At 47.4% G+C, this 19041-nt stretch overlaps 2 protein-coding genes across 2 annotated transcripts in view; both read right to left on the bottom strand.

Annotated features, from left to right (window-relative positions):
• CHAT (choline O-acetyltransferase) overlaps positions 1–524 on the bottom strand; it is a 33373-nt gene extending 32849 nt beyond the window's left edge. Inside the window, exon 1 of the mRNA XM_051619800.1 lies at positions 438–524. The gene's annotated coding sequence lies outside the window, so the exon portion shown is untranslated. The remainder of the gene's footprint in view (positions 1–437) is intronic.
• Positions 525–2032: 1508 nt separating this feature from the next.
• SLC18A3 (solute carrier family 18 member A3) lies at positions 2033–4281 on the bottom strand. Its single transcript, XM_051618230.1, has one exon. It carries the CDS (start codon positions 4279–4281, stop codon positions 2689–2691), a length of 1593 nt encoding a protein of 530 aa, XP_051474190.1. The 3' UTR covers positions 2033–2688.
• Positions 4282–19041: the final 14760 nt, after the last annotated feature.

Genomic DNA, 19041 nt, shown 5'->3' with positions numbered 1-19041 from the left:
AAGTTTTCAGGAACCTATGCTTTACGTTAAGAGGCGTGTATGCGTTATCAGGAATACTTGTGTGAAGTGTGCGCTGCTGTGGCCATTGGCATTACGAGCGGAGCCAAGAACCTTCCTGTCGCCTCCGGTGAGCTCCCTGCGGGCTGCAGCAGTGGCAGGGCCCGTCGGGGAGCTGCCGACGCACCCCGAGACCTTCCTACGCCTCAGCCGCGGGGGAGCCCCTGCCTTTCCGAACCGTCCGTCGCGGCAACACCCGCGAGCGGCAGCCCCGAGGTGCCGCCGGCGCCGCGGCGTTTAGCGAGGGGAGCCCCTCCCGGCTCCGCTCCGTGGGTTCCCGCCACCCCCGCTCCTAGGCCGACGACTTTCCCGCTCAGGCACCTGCAGCCGCGCCGTCGGGGCCGCGGGAGGCGCGGGGTACGCAGCCCGCCCGCCCCTACCTGCTCGTCGGGGCACTCCTGAGCGGCTCCCGGCCGGGCTCCGTGCGTCGCGGCGGTTCTGTCCAAGGTACCGCCGCCTCTTCGGTGGCCAGGTCTCCTCTGGGCGGAGGCGTGCGGAGCGCGGCTCGTCCTCGCCGCCGCCTGGCTCCTCCCCGCCCTGCGCCCCCGGCACCGCCCGGCCCGGCCCGGACCTGCCCGCCCCTGCAGCTGCACGCAACAGGCGCTGCCGCCCTGCCCCCGTGTCCGGGGCGCGCTGATTTTGTTCTGCCCCTTCTGGAGGCAGTGCGTGGCGGTGGCACTGGCGCCAGCTCGCCCCGTGCCGGCTGTGTCCCCGGAGGGCGGGCGGGAGAAGCCGGGCAGACCCGGGCTCGCATCCGCCCTTACCGCCGTCGGGGTCAGCCGAGAGGCTCCCCGGCGGCGGCAAGGAATGCCCCTGAGGGTTGCAGTTCTCGGTGACCCGCGTTGCCACAGGCGTTGTCACAAGTGTCGAGCAGAGTCGCCGTGGGGCATCTGCAGCTCCTGAAAGCTTTCTCGGCAGAACGGGGCGGGCAGCGCTGACTGCGTGTTGCCGGCATGGAGAGGCAGCAGCCCGTGACGGGGCGTCAGCAGCCCCGGAAGGTGCCCGCGCTCTGTGGGAGCTGCCCTAGGGTCGGCATCGACCCCGGGGCGACTGCAGCGGCGGATCGTGCCGGGGCGGGGTCCAGAGGAGACGCTGCGGTTGCCGCTTACGGCAAAGAGGACGACCGCGGTTAGGGAAGAGGGGCTTAGCTCCTACCGCGGTGGTTATCGCTCCTTTGCCAAACCCGCCGTGCGAAAGCACCGTCGCGGCGTTTCAATGAGTTTTGCGCCGCGTGAACAGCGACTCGGCCGGTCCGACTGGTGCTGCGGCGCAGAGGGGTCGCGCGTCGGGCGCAGGTCAGCGGAACCGACGAGCGGTTTCACCGCGCATCCTTCGCGGCTCCGAGGTCCCCAGGGAGGCATGAAACCCCTTTAGTAGTTCCTATGGCCGTTTATATAATGCTTTTCCACGTTTGAGGTTATAAGGAATTTATTTTGTTTTTTAATGAGCCAGGAATTTAAATAAACGACATTTTTATATATAAAGTTAAATTTACGGGACAAAATGTTCAATCTGGTTCCATTGTGATTGAATCGAGCGTTTCCACATTTTTCAAAGGTTTGAATGAAACATTTCACTCATCGTTTGTTTCGTTTATTCCCCCTTGGCTATTTTGAGTTGGGCACATTGCAATTGGGACAGCATTCAGCACCAAAAAAAACCCTTTTCTAGTGTTGTGTCTCTAACTGCTGGTAAGGTAATAGACGAAAATTGAAATTTATGATTGTGGGAATTAAAATAAAAATTGCGTAACAATATCAGGAGCTGTTTTTAGACAATCAGTAGCATGTTTGCAGTGCGCTGTTTTTTTGCTTAGACCCGTTAACATTTTGTACCGGAATTTTCTCCTGTGTGATTTTAGTAACCGATAGGGTTTGTGTTATGAGGAATTGTTACTGTAGGGGTAACACTGAGCACAGTCAGCTCCCTCCCTTAAGCAGCCCTCAACAATGAAACAAAGACAATCGATCTCCTTCAATTCCATTTATTCAGATTGTATTATTCTTGTAGTTTGGACTTCAACATAATGCAGCATATTGCACTTACCAGAGAGCAGCACAAGAGAGAAAGAAAAAGTACAATACTTCAGTTTATTCCCAAGGAAGAATAAGATGTGATAGTTGTTGCTCTTCTTAAATATACGAATCCAACTGAAAATCTAAGGATATGTACACAAGATTTACTAAGTCCGTGAATATACCATTCAAAATTTTACAAACACTTTTTTGCTTTTCTTATATATTTTTACAGAGATATACAGTATATCACACGCAGTTTCAGCTTGAGAAAACTTTGCACAATTATATCCCAGCTACAAGGCTGTTGGGGCTTTTGTTCTGTCTTGGTGGTGGTGGTTCTTTTGGAAGGATCCCCCCCAGATTTATGCCAAAGATTTATTCAAGCAATTTTCTTAAAGCTTGCCCCCCCCATTCCTCACACCCTCCACCATGCCAGAATGCCGAAGAAAATGTGATTAAAAATAAGTCTAGAAGAAGGAAGCCATCACATCATGACAAAGATTAAACTGTATATATTGCACGTTGGTAGAGAAACATAATGCAATAATGCTTTCATCTCCCCTTTCCCTCTCTCCCACATGCTTGCTGCTGGGGCTGGGCTGCATGGGGAAACCTAACTGTACTCATAATCTGATGAGTCCTCGGACACTCCTGTCAGGTCTCTGTGGTAGGAGTCCATACCATTCTCTTCTGTCTCTCCCACTGGCCGGAGGCTTTTGCCCATGCCCTTGTGCTCTTCCATTTTTATGGTGTCATAGAGTCCCTTGGGTCCTTCTTCAAGGAGGATGTTCCTTTCTGAGTGAGAGGGTTTCATTTGGCAGACGTTTTTGAGGAAAAGAAGGACAGGGGCATAAAGTACATTGGCAAGCCCCATGCCCAGGTTGAGCTGTGCAAAGCCCATGGTGTGCACAATCTGCCCAGCCACGATGGGCCCCAGGGCGTACGCCACACAGTAGGAGATGTCTGCTATGGCATAGACGCTGCCGTAGACAGAGACGTGGCGCACATCCACCAGAAAGGCCAGGGTGGGCAGCAGGGCTGTGTCCACCAGGGCGATGCCAAAGCAGATGCCACAGAGGGGAATGATGACCTGTCCAAAATTCCTGCAGGCTGGCACCAGGCAGGAGCTGGCACCAATGATGGCCATGCCTAGGGCCCCATAAAACCACTGGAGGTGGGGGTACGCAGCAGCCAGCCGGACAGTGACGTAGACGCCCAGCACGTGGGGGAAGAAGGCGGGCAGCCAGGTGAGGCCCACCTCCCACTCGCTGGCTCCCATGGACTCCTCCATCCAGTTGGCGATGGTGGGCTCCAGGAAGGCCAGGGGGATATTGCAGGTGGTCAGGGCCCCTGCTACCACGGCGATGTAAGGGTCGACCATGAGGCGGTGGATGGGGGTGCCGACGGGCATGTTGGCCCGTGCCCCGGCGGCGCAGGGCGGTGCCAGCGTCAGCAGCAGCAGCCCGTCGAGTAGGCAGACGCAGGCCAGCACCAGGAAGGGCACCCGCTTGCCGGCGAACTCGTAGAGGACGCCGCCGAAGGGAGGGGCGGCGAGGCTGCCAAAGGAGATGCAGGCCAGCGCCGTGCCTAGGGCGCGGCTCCGCGCCGGCTCCTCGGCGTAGCGGTCGGCGATGAGGGCGATGCCGGCCGTGTCGGCGAAGGCCGAGCCTAGCCCCTGCAGGCTGCGCGCCGCGAACAGCGTCGCGTAGTTCTCCGCGAAGGCGAAGGTGGTGGTGGAGAGGAACAAAACGGCCAGCCCGGCCAGCAGCGGCACCTCGTAGCCCACGCGGTCGATGAGGGTGCCGCTGAGCGGGTTCACCAACAGCTGTAGGATAGCCTTGGAGGCGAACAGCACCCCGATCTGCACGTCCTCGTTGCCTCCCGTGGCCGGCGGGTACCGCGCCGGCAGGAGGCTCCGATTGCTGCCGCCGCCGCCGCCGCTCTCGTTGCCCCACACGGGCGCGGACGGGCCGGTAGCATCTCCCCGGCCGCGCATGGCCGCGATGTAGTCGGGGATGATGGGCACGATGACCATGTAGAGCATGTTGTCCAGCAGCAGAGCCACGCACACCACCACCAGCAGCAGCCGCCGCTGCCGCCGCGCCTCACCCATAGCGGTGCCCAGCCGCCGCCGCTGCTCGCCCACCGCCTCCGAGAGCCGCGCCACGGCGGCCCGCGCCCGGTCTGTGCCCCCCGCCTCTGACATCGTCCTTAGCGTCGCCGCCGCCCCGCCGTCGCCCGCATGGGGCACGGCGGGGGCGGCCCCGCCGCCACCACCTCCTCCTCCTTCGCCGCCCGAGCCGCCGCCGCCGCTCATCTCCCGGCGGCCGCCGCCAGCCCGCGCCGCCGCTGCGAGGCGGCTCCGAGGGGCCGGCCCTCCATCACCATACTAATAAGCTCCGCGCACGGAAACCCCACCCGCGCCGGCCCCGCACCCCCCGCCACCCGCCCGCCCTCGGAGCCCCGCCCCGCTGTACCGGGCCGCTGCCGACACCACTGCCCGGCCGCCGTAAGGCAACTGCGTGGCGGGGGTGCTGTCGGTCCCTGCCCACCCCGGAGGTGTGCCTGAGGGGGGCGGTTGGGAGGCAGCCCCACCCCCGGAGGTGGGGGCCCGCCGGCAGCTTTCACATGCCCGACGGCGCGGCTGCCTGTGGATGCCCGGGCGGCACTGGAAGCCGTCACGGCAGCCCCGGCAGCTTCCCAAAACGCTAGCTCCGTCGTTTCTCTGTGAGCCTGAGCGGCGGAGGGACAGCGGGCTGGGTCCGACGTGCGCTCGCCAGTGCTGCGGGCGGTCGTCATGCGTCTCCGCGGCCCTGCGCCGCCTTGACCCGGAGGGGCGGTCCGCAGCCCGGCTCGCTTGCGCGGGTCGGCGATTACCGGCTCGGTCCCTGTGCGGTGCGAGCCGCAAAGGCCCCCTTCTGCCCCCGCGGCTCGGCGGCAAGGGGCAGCCCGCCGCTCCCCGGCCGCTCTCTGCCTTCCTGGCGCAGCCCGGACCCACCGGCTGCCACCGGCTCACCCCAGAGCTGCTCGCAAGGGCAGGCCGCCAACACCCGGGGGCAGCTCCGTCGCCCGGGACGCCCCCTCGGCGGTGTGACCGGGCCAGGGCAAGGCGTGGGGGCACCCGAGCGAGCTCGGGCTAACTAGGAACGGGGCTAGACAGTTCTGAGCTGAGCCCTGTCCCTCCTTAGGGGGAATGTGCCCCTTTCGGGGACAGCACTCCCAGCTCGGCGGCCACTGAAGCTGCATCGTAAAGCAGAGAGCAACGCAATAACCGTCTTCCTGCGTGCGTACGTGTGTGTGTAGCACTCAAATGCCAGGGAAATAATCTTCAAATTGCGGTGGTATCAGGTACTTCCCTCATTTTGCCGTGACACTACTGTAGCTGGCTGCAGCCCTGCGAGCAAGGAGCCTCACTCGGTGCATTTGCTTTCATATTAGGAAGATACTCCTGGCATAAAGCAAACAGTAAATATCATTACTCCTGTAGCAGAAGTGACCATTGATCCAAAGACGATTTTTTCAGAGGCTGTATGAAATAACTGGATCTCTCAGCAGAGCGGTTCCTGAATAGATGTGAAGTTTGAGCCCCTTCATTTGCTTGCGTAGCTGGACTTCCGTGGCTGAGAAGGAGATGATTTATCTGTCAGTTGCTGTCTGTTGCAAGAAAACCAACTAGATGGCCAGAAAGACTTTCAGACGGATATCTGCATGGAGTGGCATACAGATCGGATTGTGTTTACACAGAAGTGGAGTCTTAATGCACAATTAAAATGACAATACACCTAGACATCCGTATTGTGATTGTTATCACTATTTGTTAGTCGTTTACTGCCCCACTGTTAAACTGCAGAAATACACCACTGGCAGCAGGAGCAAAGCTCTTTATTTGGGACTTTAAACAAGCTAGTATCCTAAATGCTTCAAAAGATCATTTTAGAGCGTAGGAGGAAAGTGTGTGAGAGAACAGAAGATGTTTCTGGAAGGGTGCTGAGCTGAAGGCCATGGCTGCTACGTTTGGCTGCATGGTTCAGTCTCCTTGTCACTGCGAGATTGATTCAGTTGGGGAAAAAACCTCCCAAACACCTCAAAGCCCACCCTCCTCTGGTTCCTCAAACAGACCTTGGGGGAGCAGCCTGAGAACATGTTTATGCGAGGGACTATGGGGACAGGAGGAGCCGCTCCCAGGATGATAAGGAAATGGCTGAAGGATGCATCTGCTGTTTGGGATGGATATCACGTTTGCAGTAAGCGGTAATGGGTTGGGGGCAGTTATGACTTTGGATCATTGCTGTGCTGCAGTCAGAAGTATTGGAATCTTGGCTCTTGCTTGATGAGGCACTTTATTTGATTAAAGTTTCCCTTTTAATCAGAGATATGGCCATTTCCCGTCTCTAAAATGGAATCTGGCTCTGGGGGTCATGTCTGGATAATAAAGGGACTGGTTCTCTTGTCTCAGGGGAGCTGATATCGAATTTATTACCATCAAGGGAGAGCAGAATTATATTTGTAAAATGTTGCATAATAAATTTAGCCTTCTTAGTAAATCAAATCAGTGGATACCCTTATCTGCAAGAGATGCGTCATCGCTACGTGAGCTTTGACTAGACAGAACTAATGAGGAGAAAATGTACCTTCACGTGTGGTCAGAGTTGATGAACCCACAGAAAATTAAAGTAAAAAAAAAAAAAAAAGTGTCCCTGGTGTTTGGCTAAGAAACTTATATTTGGGAAGGGACTTCAGAGTGAGATGGGACAACTTTAAAAATTTTGTACTTTTATCCCAAAATCCAGAGAATATGACATTTACTTGTTTCGAGAGGAGGAATGTGGAGGAGGTGATGTACTTCATTTGTCCTCCAGTGCAGAACATGTGGTTTTGAAAAGCTGCTGTTAATGTCAAGGAAATTGAGAAGATTTCAGGTCTGTGTAAAAAACAGAGTTGACCATGCCAGAACTTCTTACAGTTTTCTTTGTTCTAGAGCCTGTAGATTAAGAGTAATGCAGGTCCTGATGACTGTTTTACCATAAAGAGGAATTTATTCTCATGTCCAAAAGAAGCCCAGGGCCCAGGAAGGGTAATTACATTCAGGATTTCAGAAACAACAGAAAATGTATAACATATATAGTATATAAACCAACACAATGGATGGTGGTATCACTTCAGGTTGAACCTAAGGGGAAGATGAGGCTTAGTATGACCACACTTCTAACACTCATTTAGTTTAAAAAGATGGTCATACCTATGTTGGGAATTTTGGAAAAATGAGAAAGGTTTCTCTCCAAACATCAAAATAAATACCTGAGTAGTTAAACAGAAAAAATGACTGGTGTGTCTGAGCTTGCTTGTTCTGCTACCTACTTGATAGATAGTCCTTGCTCTTTGGAATGACAGTTGTTTTTTATGTTGTATCAAGCAAAAAACTTCTGTGGTCCACTCTGCTCAACTTCAGTTAATTGTGTCTCTGTAGGTGTCTTTCACAGGAGAAAAACTTCTTGCTATGAGGATTCCAAAAACAGTGAGTCAGAGTTCCTCATGTCTGCAAAATATTAATTTTCTTAATGGTCTGAGTATTTAATGTCTGTGCTGGAGAACTTGTCCTCTTAAGGATATGGCAGTACTTTTTATCACTTAGTGCTAAAGTAAGTTTGTGTTTCTTTTCAAATTTTAATTTCTGATTAAAAGACCTGATGATCTGATCTTGCCAAATAGGAGAGGCTCACCTAGTTTGACCAGTATGTTATAAGCTGTAGAAGCGTGGTGGAGGAAAAGGGAAGTGATAAAAGGTAAAGTCCATTTTCAACAACTTAATTTCAAAAGCATTTTTGTGCACAAAATAGTGGTGCTGTCAGACAGATACCAATAAATTATTGCCATGAGTAGAATTATTTAGAAAAATTGGCTTTTTTGTCTTATCCATCAACATATTCCAGTATGTCAGCGGTAACTGAGCTTCCTGCCCTTCTTGTTGGACACTAAAATCTTTGTTCCCAAGGCAGATACAGACACATGGGTTCAGGCAGAGGTGCACAGAGGTACACAGAGGAGCTTTGGAGAACAGAGGAAAGAGGAAGTCCTGTCAGGGGCTGGCAAATCCCATGACTGGTGGCATGGGGAAACCAGGCAGGGTTTGAGTTCACGCTGGGCAGTCTGGTTGTCAGGACTGGCCAGACAAGCCTTAGTGCCTTCAGCCAGCAGTTCTTTTGGTGTTAGCAGGAGGAGCCACCAGGTACAGCCTTCTTAGGGGACCATATTTGTTGTGATTCTCTCTAAATATTCCATGCACATCACAAGTGTGACAAGGGGTGGGGACTGTACGTGAAAGTGTGCCGGACCATTTCTGTACAAGTTGGGTTCAATAAGCAAAACTGCTCTTTAAAAATAGTTGTCATAACCTTTTTTTTTTTTTTTCTTTTTTTAAAGGAGTGGTAAATCATCTGCTTTTTTTTTTAATTTTCTTTTGTTAGCTCTAGCAATAGTTGATGTTCTTGTTAATTGTAATAGAGAGTTGTGCAGTTAGAGTTAAAACAGAGATATTAAATTATAGTGCATCTTCCACCTTGGAAAGTTCAGGGTATTCTCTACAGTAAAGTCACGTCTCTACTTCTAAATGGCTGAGTGAATGCAGTTTCCTCTTCCCCCCTTGGAGAATACTTAGGTGTCCAAAAAATTTCACAGCTTTAGTAGTCTTTTAATGCTCACTTTGCAATTTCTTTTCCTGTTTTGTTCCTGCTATGCCTATGTCTACCGTGTGTGTCATCTTAAACCACCCTTGTCTCTTCTGTACATCTTTCAAACAATTGTTCTGTCAGTCCCAGACAAAATGAAGACTACAAATGGGGTCCATCTTGGAGATACAAGAAACAGCCATAAGATCTGGGAAGATCTTGCTCCTCCCAATGACTGCTTTTCTTCCTAATATGTCAGCATCTTTTTTGTCCTATCATGTCTTCCTTTGCTCTTTTGAGGAAGCCTGTAAAAATGATCTCCAAACAACCATTAAAATATTGCTGTTTTCTAAAGTTACCCCGTTTTCCAGCTTTTCAATTGTAAAAGTACCAAATCTATCCTTTCTCTAAAATCCCTGAACTTCATGCATGTACTAATGTATCATCCAGTTTTCAGGAAGTAGGAACTGAAGAAATATTTTGACACTACTGATTTTTAATGTGCTTTTCCACTAGCCACACAAGTCTGCTCATATTTTGGGGCTTTGCTGTAGCCCAAATCAGATTCCTCATAAGCTTCTTGTTGCTTAATGGCCTCTCAGAGCTAAGACAGCAAGAAACACATATTCCACACACTCACAAATAGTTTCTGTGGCTTTAAAAGCAGTATCAGGATGGCAATCTGATTTGCTGACAGTTTAAATGTAGGTTTCCATCATGCTGGGTGTTCTTATGCTGGTTACAGAAGAAAGATATTTCAAATAACGTGTCAGATATTTTCGCTTGGTAATCTGTAAAGTGATTAACATTGTCCCAAGCAGATAAAATTTTATATAAATGGTTTACTTAAATTGGGAGGCAAATCTCTTGGAAAATAATTGAAAGCATGTTTGCAGGATATATTGTATGTGACATATCCCAGTGTCAGGATACAAATCAGCTTGTATCTTCATACTATTTAAGTGAAATTTCAGTGCCAAGTGAAGCTCTGGCATCTGGCAGTTTTGTTCTGCCTTTCTACAAAATTGTTGCAAAGGAGACAGTTCTGAGTAAAGTATGAATAGGCATTCGTGTCTGGAGACAAACAACATAATGTTGTAGTGGATCCTACTTTTCCATGTGACTTAGAAAAGTCAGAGAAGATAAACCTAGATAATTACTGGGTGTCTTAGATATTTACTCATGTGCATACGTTATAGACATGTCAGGTGTGTCTGTGGCAAAGTTTATCACTGTTCTTGCCTGTCTCTTCTTCTTGCATTCTCTTGTTGATAAGAAATTACATTTCTGTAGCTTTCATCTTTAGCACATCTGTGCTGATGTAGGGCTTTGGGAAATCTTTCTTGGGGTTGGTGCTTCTGGAGACGCTTGCTGGGTGAGAGCTGGGCTTGGCAGCAGAGCAGCAGGCAGTGCTGGCCAGCACGTGGGTCCAGCTTATTTATGCTGTAGGGATGTATCCTGCTCCCTGTGCAGAGCAGTCCTGGGCCCTGCTTCGGGGTTGCAAGGTCACAGCAGGCAGGCTCCAGGCTGCACTGCACTGATGACCTGACATTTGCCAGCACATACAGTAACTTTGTGTTTAGAAATTGTACTGAAAGCTCTCTGAAGGATTTTTAAAGTGCATTTGCTAACCAAGGCAGGACTAGCTGGGTAGCAGGAGGAGCATCTGGGAGAACTGGCTAAGAGAGCTCCTGCTCTGTGCCCTCTTCCTAGTGGGGAAGTGCATGGGATTTGCTGTCAAAATGTGATGGGACTAGTGTCCTGGTTGTAATCCCAAACAGCGTCTGGTTATGTAGGTTAGAGTCCAAATCAGAACTTAAGGGTTTTTTAGCAGTTTGATAAAGGGAATGTGTGGGAGTGTTTTGTTTATTGGGTTGTTTGTTGCATTGTTCTTTTTTGTCTGTTTGTTTTTTCTTCCTCCTTGGAAGCACAAAGTTAGGGGGCAAGTTTTCTTTGACTTTCAGTGAGATGGTGGCACAGCAGATGAACTTTATTCTTACTGAATATATCTAGTTGATTTAATTTTGAACAGCAGTCAAATGAAAAGGACCTTGGATCTGTAGGGTGTCCTATTTTTTTCCAATAATTTTCAAATTTTGATTGGCACTATTGAGAGCTGGTTTTCAACTATCTCCATAGTATTTGAAAATTATGTCTTCATTGTGTTTCGTGATCTGAACAGTATGTATGGAAAAGAAGGCTGTTTTATGCAAGTTTCTGCACTATGTACATCACTTCAGCAACAGGGAAATGCAGGGAACATGCAGCAGTGAGCTAAAGGATGTTGAACATACATTGCCAAGGAAGGTGCCTCTTTACATGGAGACAAATGAGGTTGCACTTAAAGGGAGCCCTTTAGCTCTTGACAAGGTTTTAGGATTTAAATGAATTCAAGTTCCAAATGGTCAACTTTTAAAGAGATTTTCCATTTCTTTTATTACAGCTATATTTAAAGAAGATGGCACTTGAAAATCAACAGCAGGAGGCAGTGACCTTGCCTTACTTGCAATGCTGGTGGAAGCCACCTATTTTTAGTGTGCTGTAATTCTGCTCGTGCTGTGAGGCTGCCTTTATGTCAAGGGAAAAGGCTAGAGCTCCCATATGGGAGACTGTTGGCCTGCATCTCTTACAGAGTGTGCATTAACTGGAGAGCAGGCATCTGATTAATATCCCTAGTGCTGTAAATCAATCTGTATAGGTTTAAACAAGTTACATCAGCCTAATGGGAAAAGATGTGGCAAGACAATTAAAAGAATTAACCCAGAGCAGGGAGGTCGATACTGTGGAATAATCTGTTGCTGAAGTGGGACGACAAGGTGCTGTGATGGTTCTGGCAGCCAGTCCCTGCAGGAAACAAGCCCTAATCTCTCTCATGAGGAGGCTGATGCATTTTCAGAGGATCTGGCAAAGGGGCTCTGGGGGTCCCAAATGCTTGAAGGCTAATGAGGTTTAATTGTTTTTATTAATTTTTATTGTTTTGAGGTGGAAAGCGGCTGTGTGTGAATGAGTTTAGGGGTGTGTGTGTGTAAATAAGCCTTTGTACCTTTCCTGCCAGAGGAACTGGAGCATAAGTAATAGGGTGCAATCAATTTTAGTGATTTAATACTGTCTAGGTAGGCTTTTTTTCTTACCCACTCACTCAAGAAGGTTGTCTTGCAATATCATTCTTATGCTTTAGTGAGTTCCCTAAATCAAGCAGTGCAAATGGCTACCAATGGAAAACAGAAACTCAAGACTTCTTATTAGATTTAGATTGCAGTGGTCATTATGGTGAATTTAATTACCAGCAAAAAAACAAAAACAAAAAAATCCAACAAAACAAAACCAACAAAAAACAAACAAAGGGGGAGGGGAAGTTTATAAAAACTACATTGATTTGTTTTCTTTAGTTTTTTTTTCCCCCTGCAGTTGTGAAAAATCAAATTGACAATGTGTGCCTATCAGGTTTATACCCTTAGAGCATGCATGGCAAGCTTCTATTACAGTTAAGAGTATTGCACAGGAGTACTTAAAAAATGAACTCATGTCCTCACCAGCCAGTACTCATTACCTGAATCCAGTTCAACCAAGCCCTGTGCGAGTTAATTAAAGCCTCTGGTTCTCAATTTCCCTTGAGTCTGCTTGAGGTTTCCCTGGAAGATTACTCCTCTGTAAGGCTACTTGGAGCTGGAAAACACAGTCAGTGTAATGCCCCTGCACCCTACAGAAATTTTCTCCTTTCCTGTCAGTTCAACATACAGAAAGCCAAAATTTGTGCTGAAACTGAGTGTATCGTGAGCCCCTGTCACACAAGCATGTTTCAGAGGAAGGCAAGAGAGCCAAGACATCAATAGCTGGTGCAAAGAGATGCTCCCAGCTTTGTGGTTGTATACTTGACCCTCTTTTTTTGCTGCAGCTCTGTTACCTTCTGCAGGCAGGCAAACCTGTGCTTGCAGGTCATTTTCACTTCAACTTATCACTAAGCAGCAATAGTCAAGTGCTACTGGGGCCATAAGGGGCAACCTCTTTGGAGACATGGGGGGAACCTACCCAAATCTCGGAATGTGTGGCATTGATGTTTTGAGTCCACCAGACCACCAAAGCCTAAAGGGTGAGGTTAAAATGCTGTCAGTGTTGACAAGAAGCTGAATTATTGGCTGTCTTACCCTTAGTTTGCTAAGTGTTTATCTTGTGCCAAGGCAAATCAGCTAGTGCTGGGACTTGCTTTGCTGCTGCATTACAGAGTGGCAAGCAATGAAGCAGCAGTGTCCTCTGCTTCCAGAGAGGCTGTGGCAGTGGTTGTCGGGGAGTTACCTGCTGATGCTGCTCTGGGGGCTGGGGTGCTCAGAAGAACATTAGCTTGCTGCAGAGCTATCCTGGGCTTGGAAATGGGCATCTGCTATTACTTCTCCTGAGAGAATGAGGCTGGTAATTTAAAGCTTCCTTTAGCAGCAGACAGGTCCAATTTATAGCCTGTGAGGATATCCTGAAGATGAGGTGCTGTGTTTCTACCTGGAAAGTGGGTGTCCCACTGTGTGTTGAGAAAGCACTGGATATTTAAACGTGTACAAAGGCCTCAATCACAGTGCAGGCATTGCTATGGAGAGAGTAAGAATGTGCATGCTGAGTTACTTGCCTTCTCCATGTTAGGCACTGCCTAATTTAAAGTGCTCTTAGTTTGGCCTTCTGTAATTACCTACGTTCCCCTGATAGCTGATAGAGAAGATGGCTGTCCTGCCCCCTCCCCTGGATATGCATGACTTAATTTATGTGTGTGCTGTACATAGATAAGATTTTGGAGGGCATGCTGAAGAGGGTCTGGAGCAAGGGAAGGCTCTTGCTGGTCCAAGAGACTGGTAACATGGAAAAGCTATTGGGAGATAAAAAATGAATGCTGGCCCTACTTGCTCTAGCTCCTGTTTGCTGTTTTGAAGCATCCTGACAGTGAGGTAACCTGTGAGATAAGCTTTGTGGCTGTTTTTCAGTGCGCCAGTTACATATATAATGGATCTCAGCTAGGAAACCCTACCAGGACCGGGCAGGGGTATGGGTTAGTGCAAACCTGGCTGTGACCCTCCCCTAGCAGTGATCCAGATTTGTCTTCTAGCACAATGCCTTTAGCATAGATCTATAATCATTGAACTTTTGACCTCAGTCTCTGAAGTAATGCCAAGTATGTTTAGCACACATACAAATGAGGTGGAAATCATTATTGGCTTGCTCATGACCTTCTGAAATATGGCTCCCCTCCGGGGGCTCTATTTGCATTTCCCTCAGACTCCGAGTGCTCAGGCTTTCAGTAGTTTCACGTGCTACAAATTGAGCATCACTATGCTTTTGATTAGAGCTACCTGCTATTGGCTGTTTGCTTCAAACCTTTCCCTGCCTTACATTTTCTCAAGGCTCATACATAACTGCCCACTCCCCCCCCCCCCTCCCCACCATGTTTATTTTGTGGGTCTAAGTATGGCTCTTGACCATAACTAATTCATGTCATGCTGAGTTGGTCTTGGTCTGTCCTCTCTTTTCTTCCACCACCAAGTCCCAGGCAAAGGAAACGCAGATGTGTGGCCTGTCAGGAAGCTGTGCTGATCCAGATGACTAGCAATCCAAATGGTAAACCTTCTTCCAACCCTGAATTATGTTTCTCTTCTTCCCCTTTGCATGCACATACTCGTCGCATCTGCACTGCTAGGTGGGTGTTGGCAAAGCTGATCTCTTCTTTAAAGGTCTGTGACCGGAGCCCCTTCCTTCTCTTCAAGAAACCTCCAAACACTCACAAACCTCTGAATTATTTATCTAAAAGACAAATATAAAATATATTTCTCTTTTGTTTTCCAAGCAAAACTACAAATGAGCCTTGTCCTTATCTCAAAACTTATTGGGAGAATCGCTACTTATTCTGTGTAAATACAGAGTAATTTGAACACCTGGATTCTTGCTGGATTGTCCTTTTCCGTTTGTGTGGAAATGATCACAGAAAGAAGGAAGTCCCAATATTCACCTTGTCACCTTATCCTGCATTAGAGTTGAAATGTCCTGAATGTCAATCCTTCCATTTTGCAACTTTTTGGATGCTTACTTATTTTTTTCTGTTGTACTTTTTAGTAAATAACATTTTTTTTCCCCAAAGGTGTTCTTTTTGGTGGGGTGACACTAGAATAAAATAAGACAAGACTCCATTAAAAGAGAATAATGACCAACTTCAGCAGAAGTAGAGAGGTGATTGTCCCCCTGTACTCAGCACTGGTGAGGCCACACCTGGAGTATTGCGTCCAGTTTTGGGCACCTCAATTCAAGAGAGATCTCGAGGTGCTGGAGCAAGTACAGAGGAGGGCAATAAAGCTGGTGAAGAGCCTAGAGAATAAATCTATGAAGAACGCCTGAAGGAGCTGAGAATGTTTAGTTTGAGACAGAGGAGGCTGAGACGAGACCTCATTAGTCTCTACAAATACCTGAAAGGTCATTGTAGAGAGGTTGGTGCTGGTCTCTTTTCACAGGTAACTAGAGACAGAACAAGAGGGAATGGCTTCAAGCTGCAACAGGGCAGGTTTAGACTGGACATTAGGAAATTTTTTTTCACAGAAAGAGTGGTTAGACACTGGAACAGGCTGCCCAGGGAAGTGGTTGAGTCACCATCCCTGGATGTGTTTAAGGGTCGTTTGGATGTGGTGTTAGTGGATATGGTTTAGGGGAGAACTTCGTAGTGTAGGGATGATGGTTGGACTTGGTGATCCCAAGGGTCTTTTCCAACCTGAATAGTTCTATGACTGAAAATGGAAAATGAAATAAGCACATTGAGCTATCTTAGTAAAAAAAAAAAAAATAGTTAAAGTTCTTTTCTGGCAGTACGCCAGAGTTTGTGTTGAAAGAGCAACTTTTCATGAGCAGAGCACCATGCGTTTGCATGCTGTTAGCGCTCTGATTGGCAGCTAGCCCCGTGGCAGCAAAGCCCACTCCCTTAAAGAGGATGGCAGAGCTGCAGCTTCATGTGGGAATGTAGCAGGTCAAGGGGAACAAGACCTCACCTCTCCTTCTCTGCCTGCTCCGCTGTTTGCTGCACTCTGCTTGAAAATCTTGCCACTGCACTGAGGGGTAGCTTGGAGGCTGGGAAGCTGTACCTTTTTCTAGTGCTTCTCTTGCATCCTGCTCTTCACTTTGTGCACGGTGCAGAGGTGAGCGTTGCTCTGTAACAGCAGATTTTCCAGGATATTCCCAGTACCCCTTTAACCTCTCCTCTTTATGTCGTGGGACAGGTCTTCTGCATCCATGATGGACAGCTGGTGGTGCAGCCAGAGCAGGGCTTGCCCCAGGGTGTCCCACTGCTCAGAAGTGCGTATCGGCTGGGGACCAAGGGGAGCAGTGCAGATCTGGAGCAGTGCAGGAGGGAATCGAGCCTCCTGCTCAGCTGAACCATGTGGAGGAAACTTTGAGGGCTCAGAGGCTCTCTTTGGTGTCAGTGCACAGGTGTGTGTGTCTGTTTTACTTCCTGAGACTTCAACCCTCTGGGAGATGCTTTCAATATGAGCCTGTGCACCCAGGATGCTTTCTGTTGCACTTGGGTAGGGCTTCAGGCTGTGAGTCAGTTACTGAGATAACTTCTCAGTAAAACCTGGAAAGCCTCTGCTTGGACAATCAATACAAAAGCATTGCTGAAGTTATTCAGAAACACTCTGGGAGACGCAAGGAGGACAGAATGGCCCTCAGACTTGCTGGAAACCAACTGAAGATCCAGTGAAACCCTTGTCTTCCACAGTGTGATCTTTTCATTGGAGGTTATGTAAGTAGCAAGGATGATGGGAATCTTTTATTCTGAAACTCCCAAGTTTTTGAGGTTCTACTCCATTCCTGGCCATGAGGCAGTATTGCGTGTGCACGATAAGGCACATGGAGTCCTTCTGTCCTGTGGTTTCAGTGGCCTTTCAGAAAAGTCAGGGCAGATAATGTCAGGGGCTGGTTGCACAGGGAGAACAGACAGGACGGAAGAAAATAAGCTTTTTTATTGCCAGTGTAGCACGAGTTAGTTATTTGCTATATTGTTCTAATTCCAGGGAGTTTACCCAAGTGGTAGCTTAAGTGACAAATTTGTAGCTGTGGGAAGTGCACCGAGCTCCTCCCTGGTAGACTTTGTCAGGTAGCAGAGACACTTGAAGCAGATTTGTGGCAATTTAATGCCACCTTCTGGTTACAACTATAACAGCACAGATGCTCTTTAAAAATGGGCTTATTGCTATCTTTATTTGATGAACTGGAATAACCAACTATCTGTCTTCTTTAGCAGATTTCTTTTAACACATTTCCTACAAATAACATGAACACTTTCCTCTGGATTACTATTTAACTAGTAAAAAATACTGGTAAGAATAATCATACTGTGATCTGCTGCTGCTGACCTTAAGGGAGATAGTAAAGATTACAGGAGAGGGCTTGCCATCCTTGCTACAGAACATCTACTGCAGAGATTTCTATGTGGCAATAGCAAAGACTTGGTTTTCAGTAGCTAGCAAATGCCTGTCCTCCTGCCATGTTATTTAATGATAGTTTACTACTTAGAGCTGGTTTTGGGGATTAAAATGGCCTTTCTACTCTACACAAGAGGTCTCCTTCCTCAAGAAAAACAAAGAATGGAGTGACCTTGCAATGAAGGTGATAATAAAGTAAGAAGTTTCAATAATCTTCACTTATTAGTCCTATGTGTAAACTTTTCATTGACTGCAACTGAAGTCAGTGGAGATTGTGACTAGAATTGAATTGATATCACAAGGTTAATAGAAATATGGTTTTTAAGATGAAAACCAATCACCAGTAATTAAGTGTGGGTGATGAGGGAGGGAGATCTCTGCTGCAGGGCTCTCTAAAATATTTGCTCGTGACTCTTTCCCCAGCAGGGGGTGCAAAGACATCGTGTATTTGGGTGAGTGGGGAAAATCCTTTTTTGTTTTCAGCTCAACCCCAGATCTGGTTGTCTACTGCATCGCATTTAGAGAAGTCTTTGACAACAAAGGAAGAAGAGAACATAGAAGCAGCAGACTGGAAGCAGATGGAAAAACATTATTTGATAGAAATTAATTTCATTTTGAACATATGCCAGTTGCTATAGGAGATGCAGCCTGGCAGGGAATGGCATTCCTTCTATTTACTCTAATTCTGTTTACTAGATAGTATGTTATTGTTACTGACAGTAGCACTTCTGCATGTCTTTTTGGTGTGAAAACATTTTATTTTCATATTTGAACTATAGATTCACTGCTGCTTTTTCATTTCTTAGCACAAAGATCTCATGCCACCTTTTTCATGTAGAAAACTATTTGAGCCAACCATGAAATTAATCCCACCTTCAGGTCAGCAGAGCTCACTTATTTAATATTTACTCTTGCATCTTAGAGTGCTTGATATATCGACTTCATTCTTCATTACTTACTGGTATAAGCAGTGATTTGCTGCTTTAATAAGTATTGTTCTGACTGTTGTATGCTGACACCAAATTATGCAAAGAAACATCAACTCTCAGATTTTGTACTTCTGAGATTCTGATGGCAGTTTTATATGTTTAGAAAATTTGTTAATAAATGTTATATATTTTTATGAAGTGCTGTATAAGGTATGTATTTAGTAATAGAATTATTTGAAAGGAATTAAGAATTGCAAGACAGCATTTTTGGTAAAAAAAAAAAAAGTAATGCATTCCTTGACAAATGTTGGTATCTGTGCTTGATAGTACATTTAACAACTGCTTCTTCACATGGAATTACCTTAAAGTTGGCTTTGACAGGATTTTTTTTATGAGAAAGTCTTAGTTTGGTATTCTCTAAACATTCATGAGGATAGTCATAAAGGTTTCCTTTCTAAGGACAGATACACTTTTATGATCAATGGAGATATTAAATGGGTTGTGATATTTTCTTGGTTTTTTTTCTATTGTTACATCAGAAATGCATTAAGATAATGTCAGTGAAGGTATGTTGAAATGTAGATGAATGTTGCTCAAATGATGTGTTTGGTAAACAGAAAACAAATATATCACCCTTAAAAATATAAGTTTATTAGATAAACAAATTTCTGTCTGGCAGTTTGTTTCCATTAACAGCGACCTGCTCAGATGCTTGGGTATAATCATGAGCTGTCTTTATTTGCTTCCAGTTTGTCAAATCCAGATTTCACAGTAAAATCTGCAGCTTTTATGCAAGAGCACAAAACAAACAGCAGCTGCTCTGTCTGGGCTGCTTAGAGCAGATTAAGCTGCAGTGAGGTGTGCTGCCAGTGGCCATTGGCCTGAAGAGACCGGACAATGAACCTTCCTTTAACTTGTTGTAGACAGCTCT

The sequence above is a fragment of the Apus apus genome, chromosome 4, assembly GCF_020740795.1.
Source record: "Apus apus isolate bApuApu2 chromosome 4, bApuApu2.pri.cur, whole genome shotgun sequence".
NCBI classification, from domain to species: Eukaryota; Metazoa; Chordata; class Aves; order Apodiformes; family Apodidae; genus Apus; species Apus apus.
Note: the sequence above shows the minus strand (reverse complement) of the source record. Positions and strands in the feature narration are given on the sequence as shown.

Bases quoted from the DNA above. Each gene is read 5' to 3' on its own strand.
- SLC18A3 (XM_051618230.1), bottom strand. From the start codon at position 4,281: ATGTCAGAGGCGGGGGGCACAGACCGGGCGCGGGCCGCCGTGGCGCGG.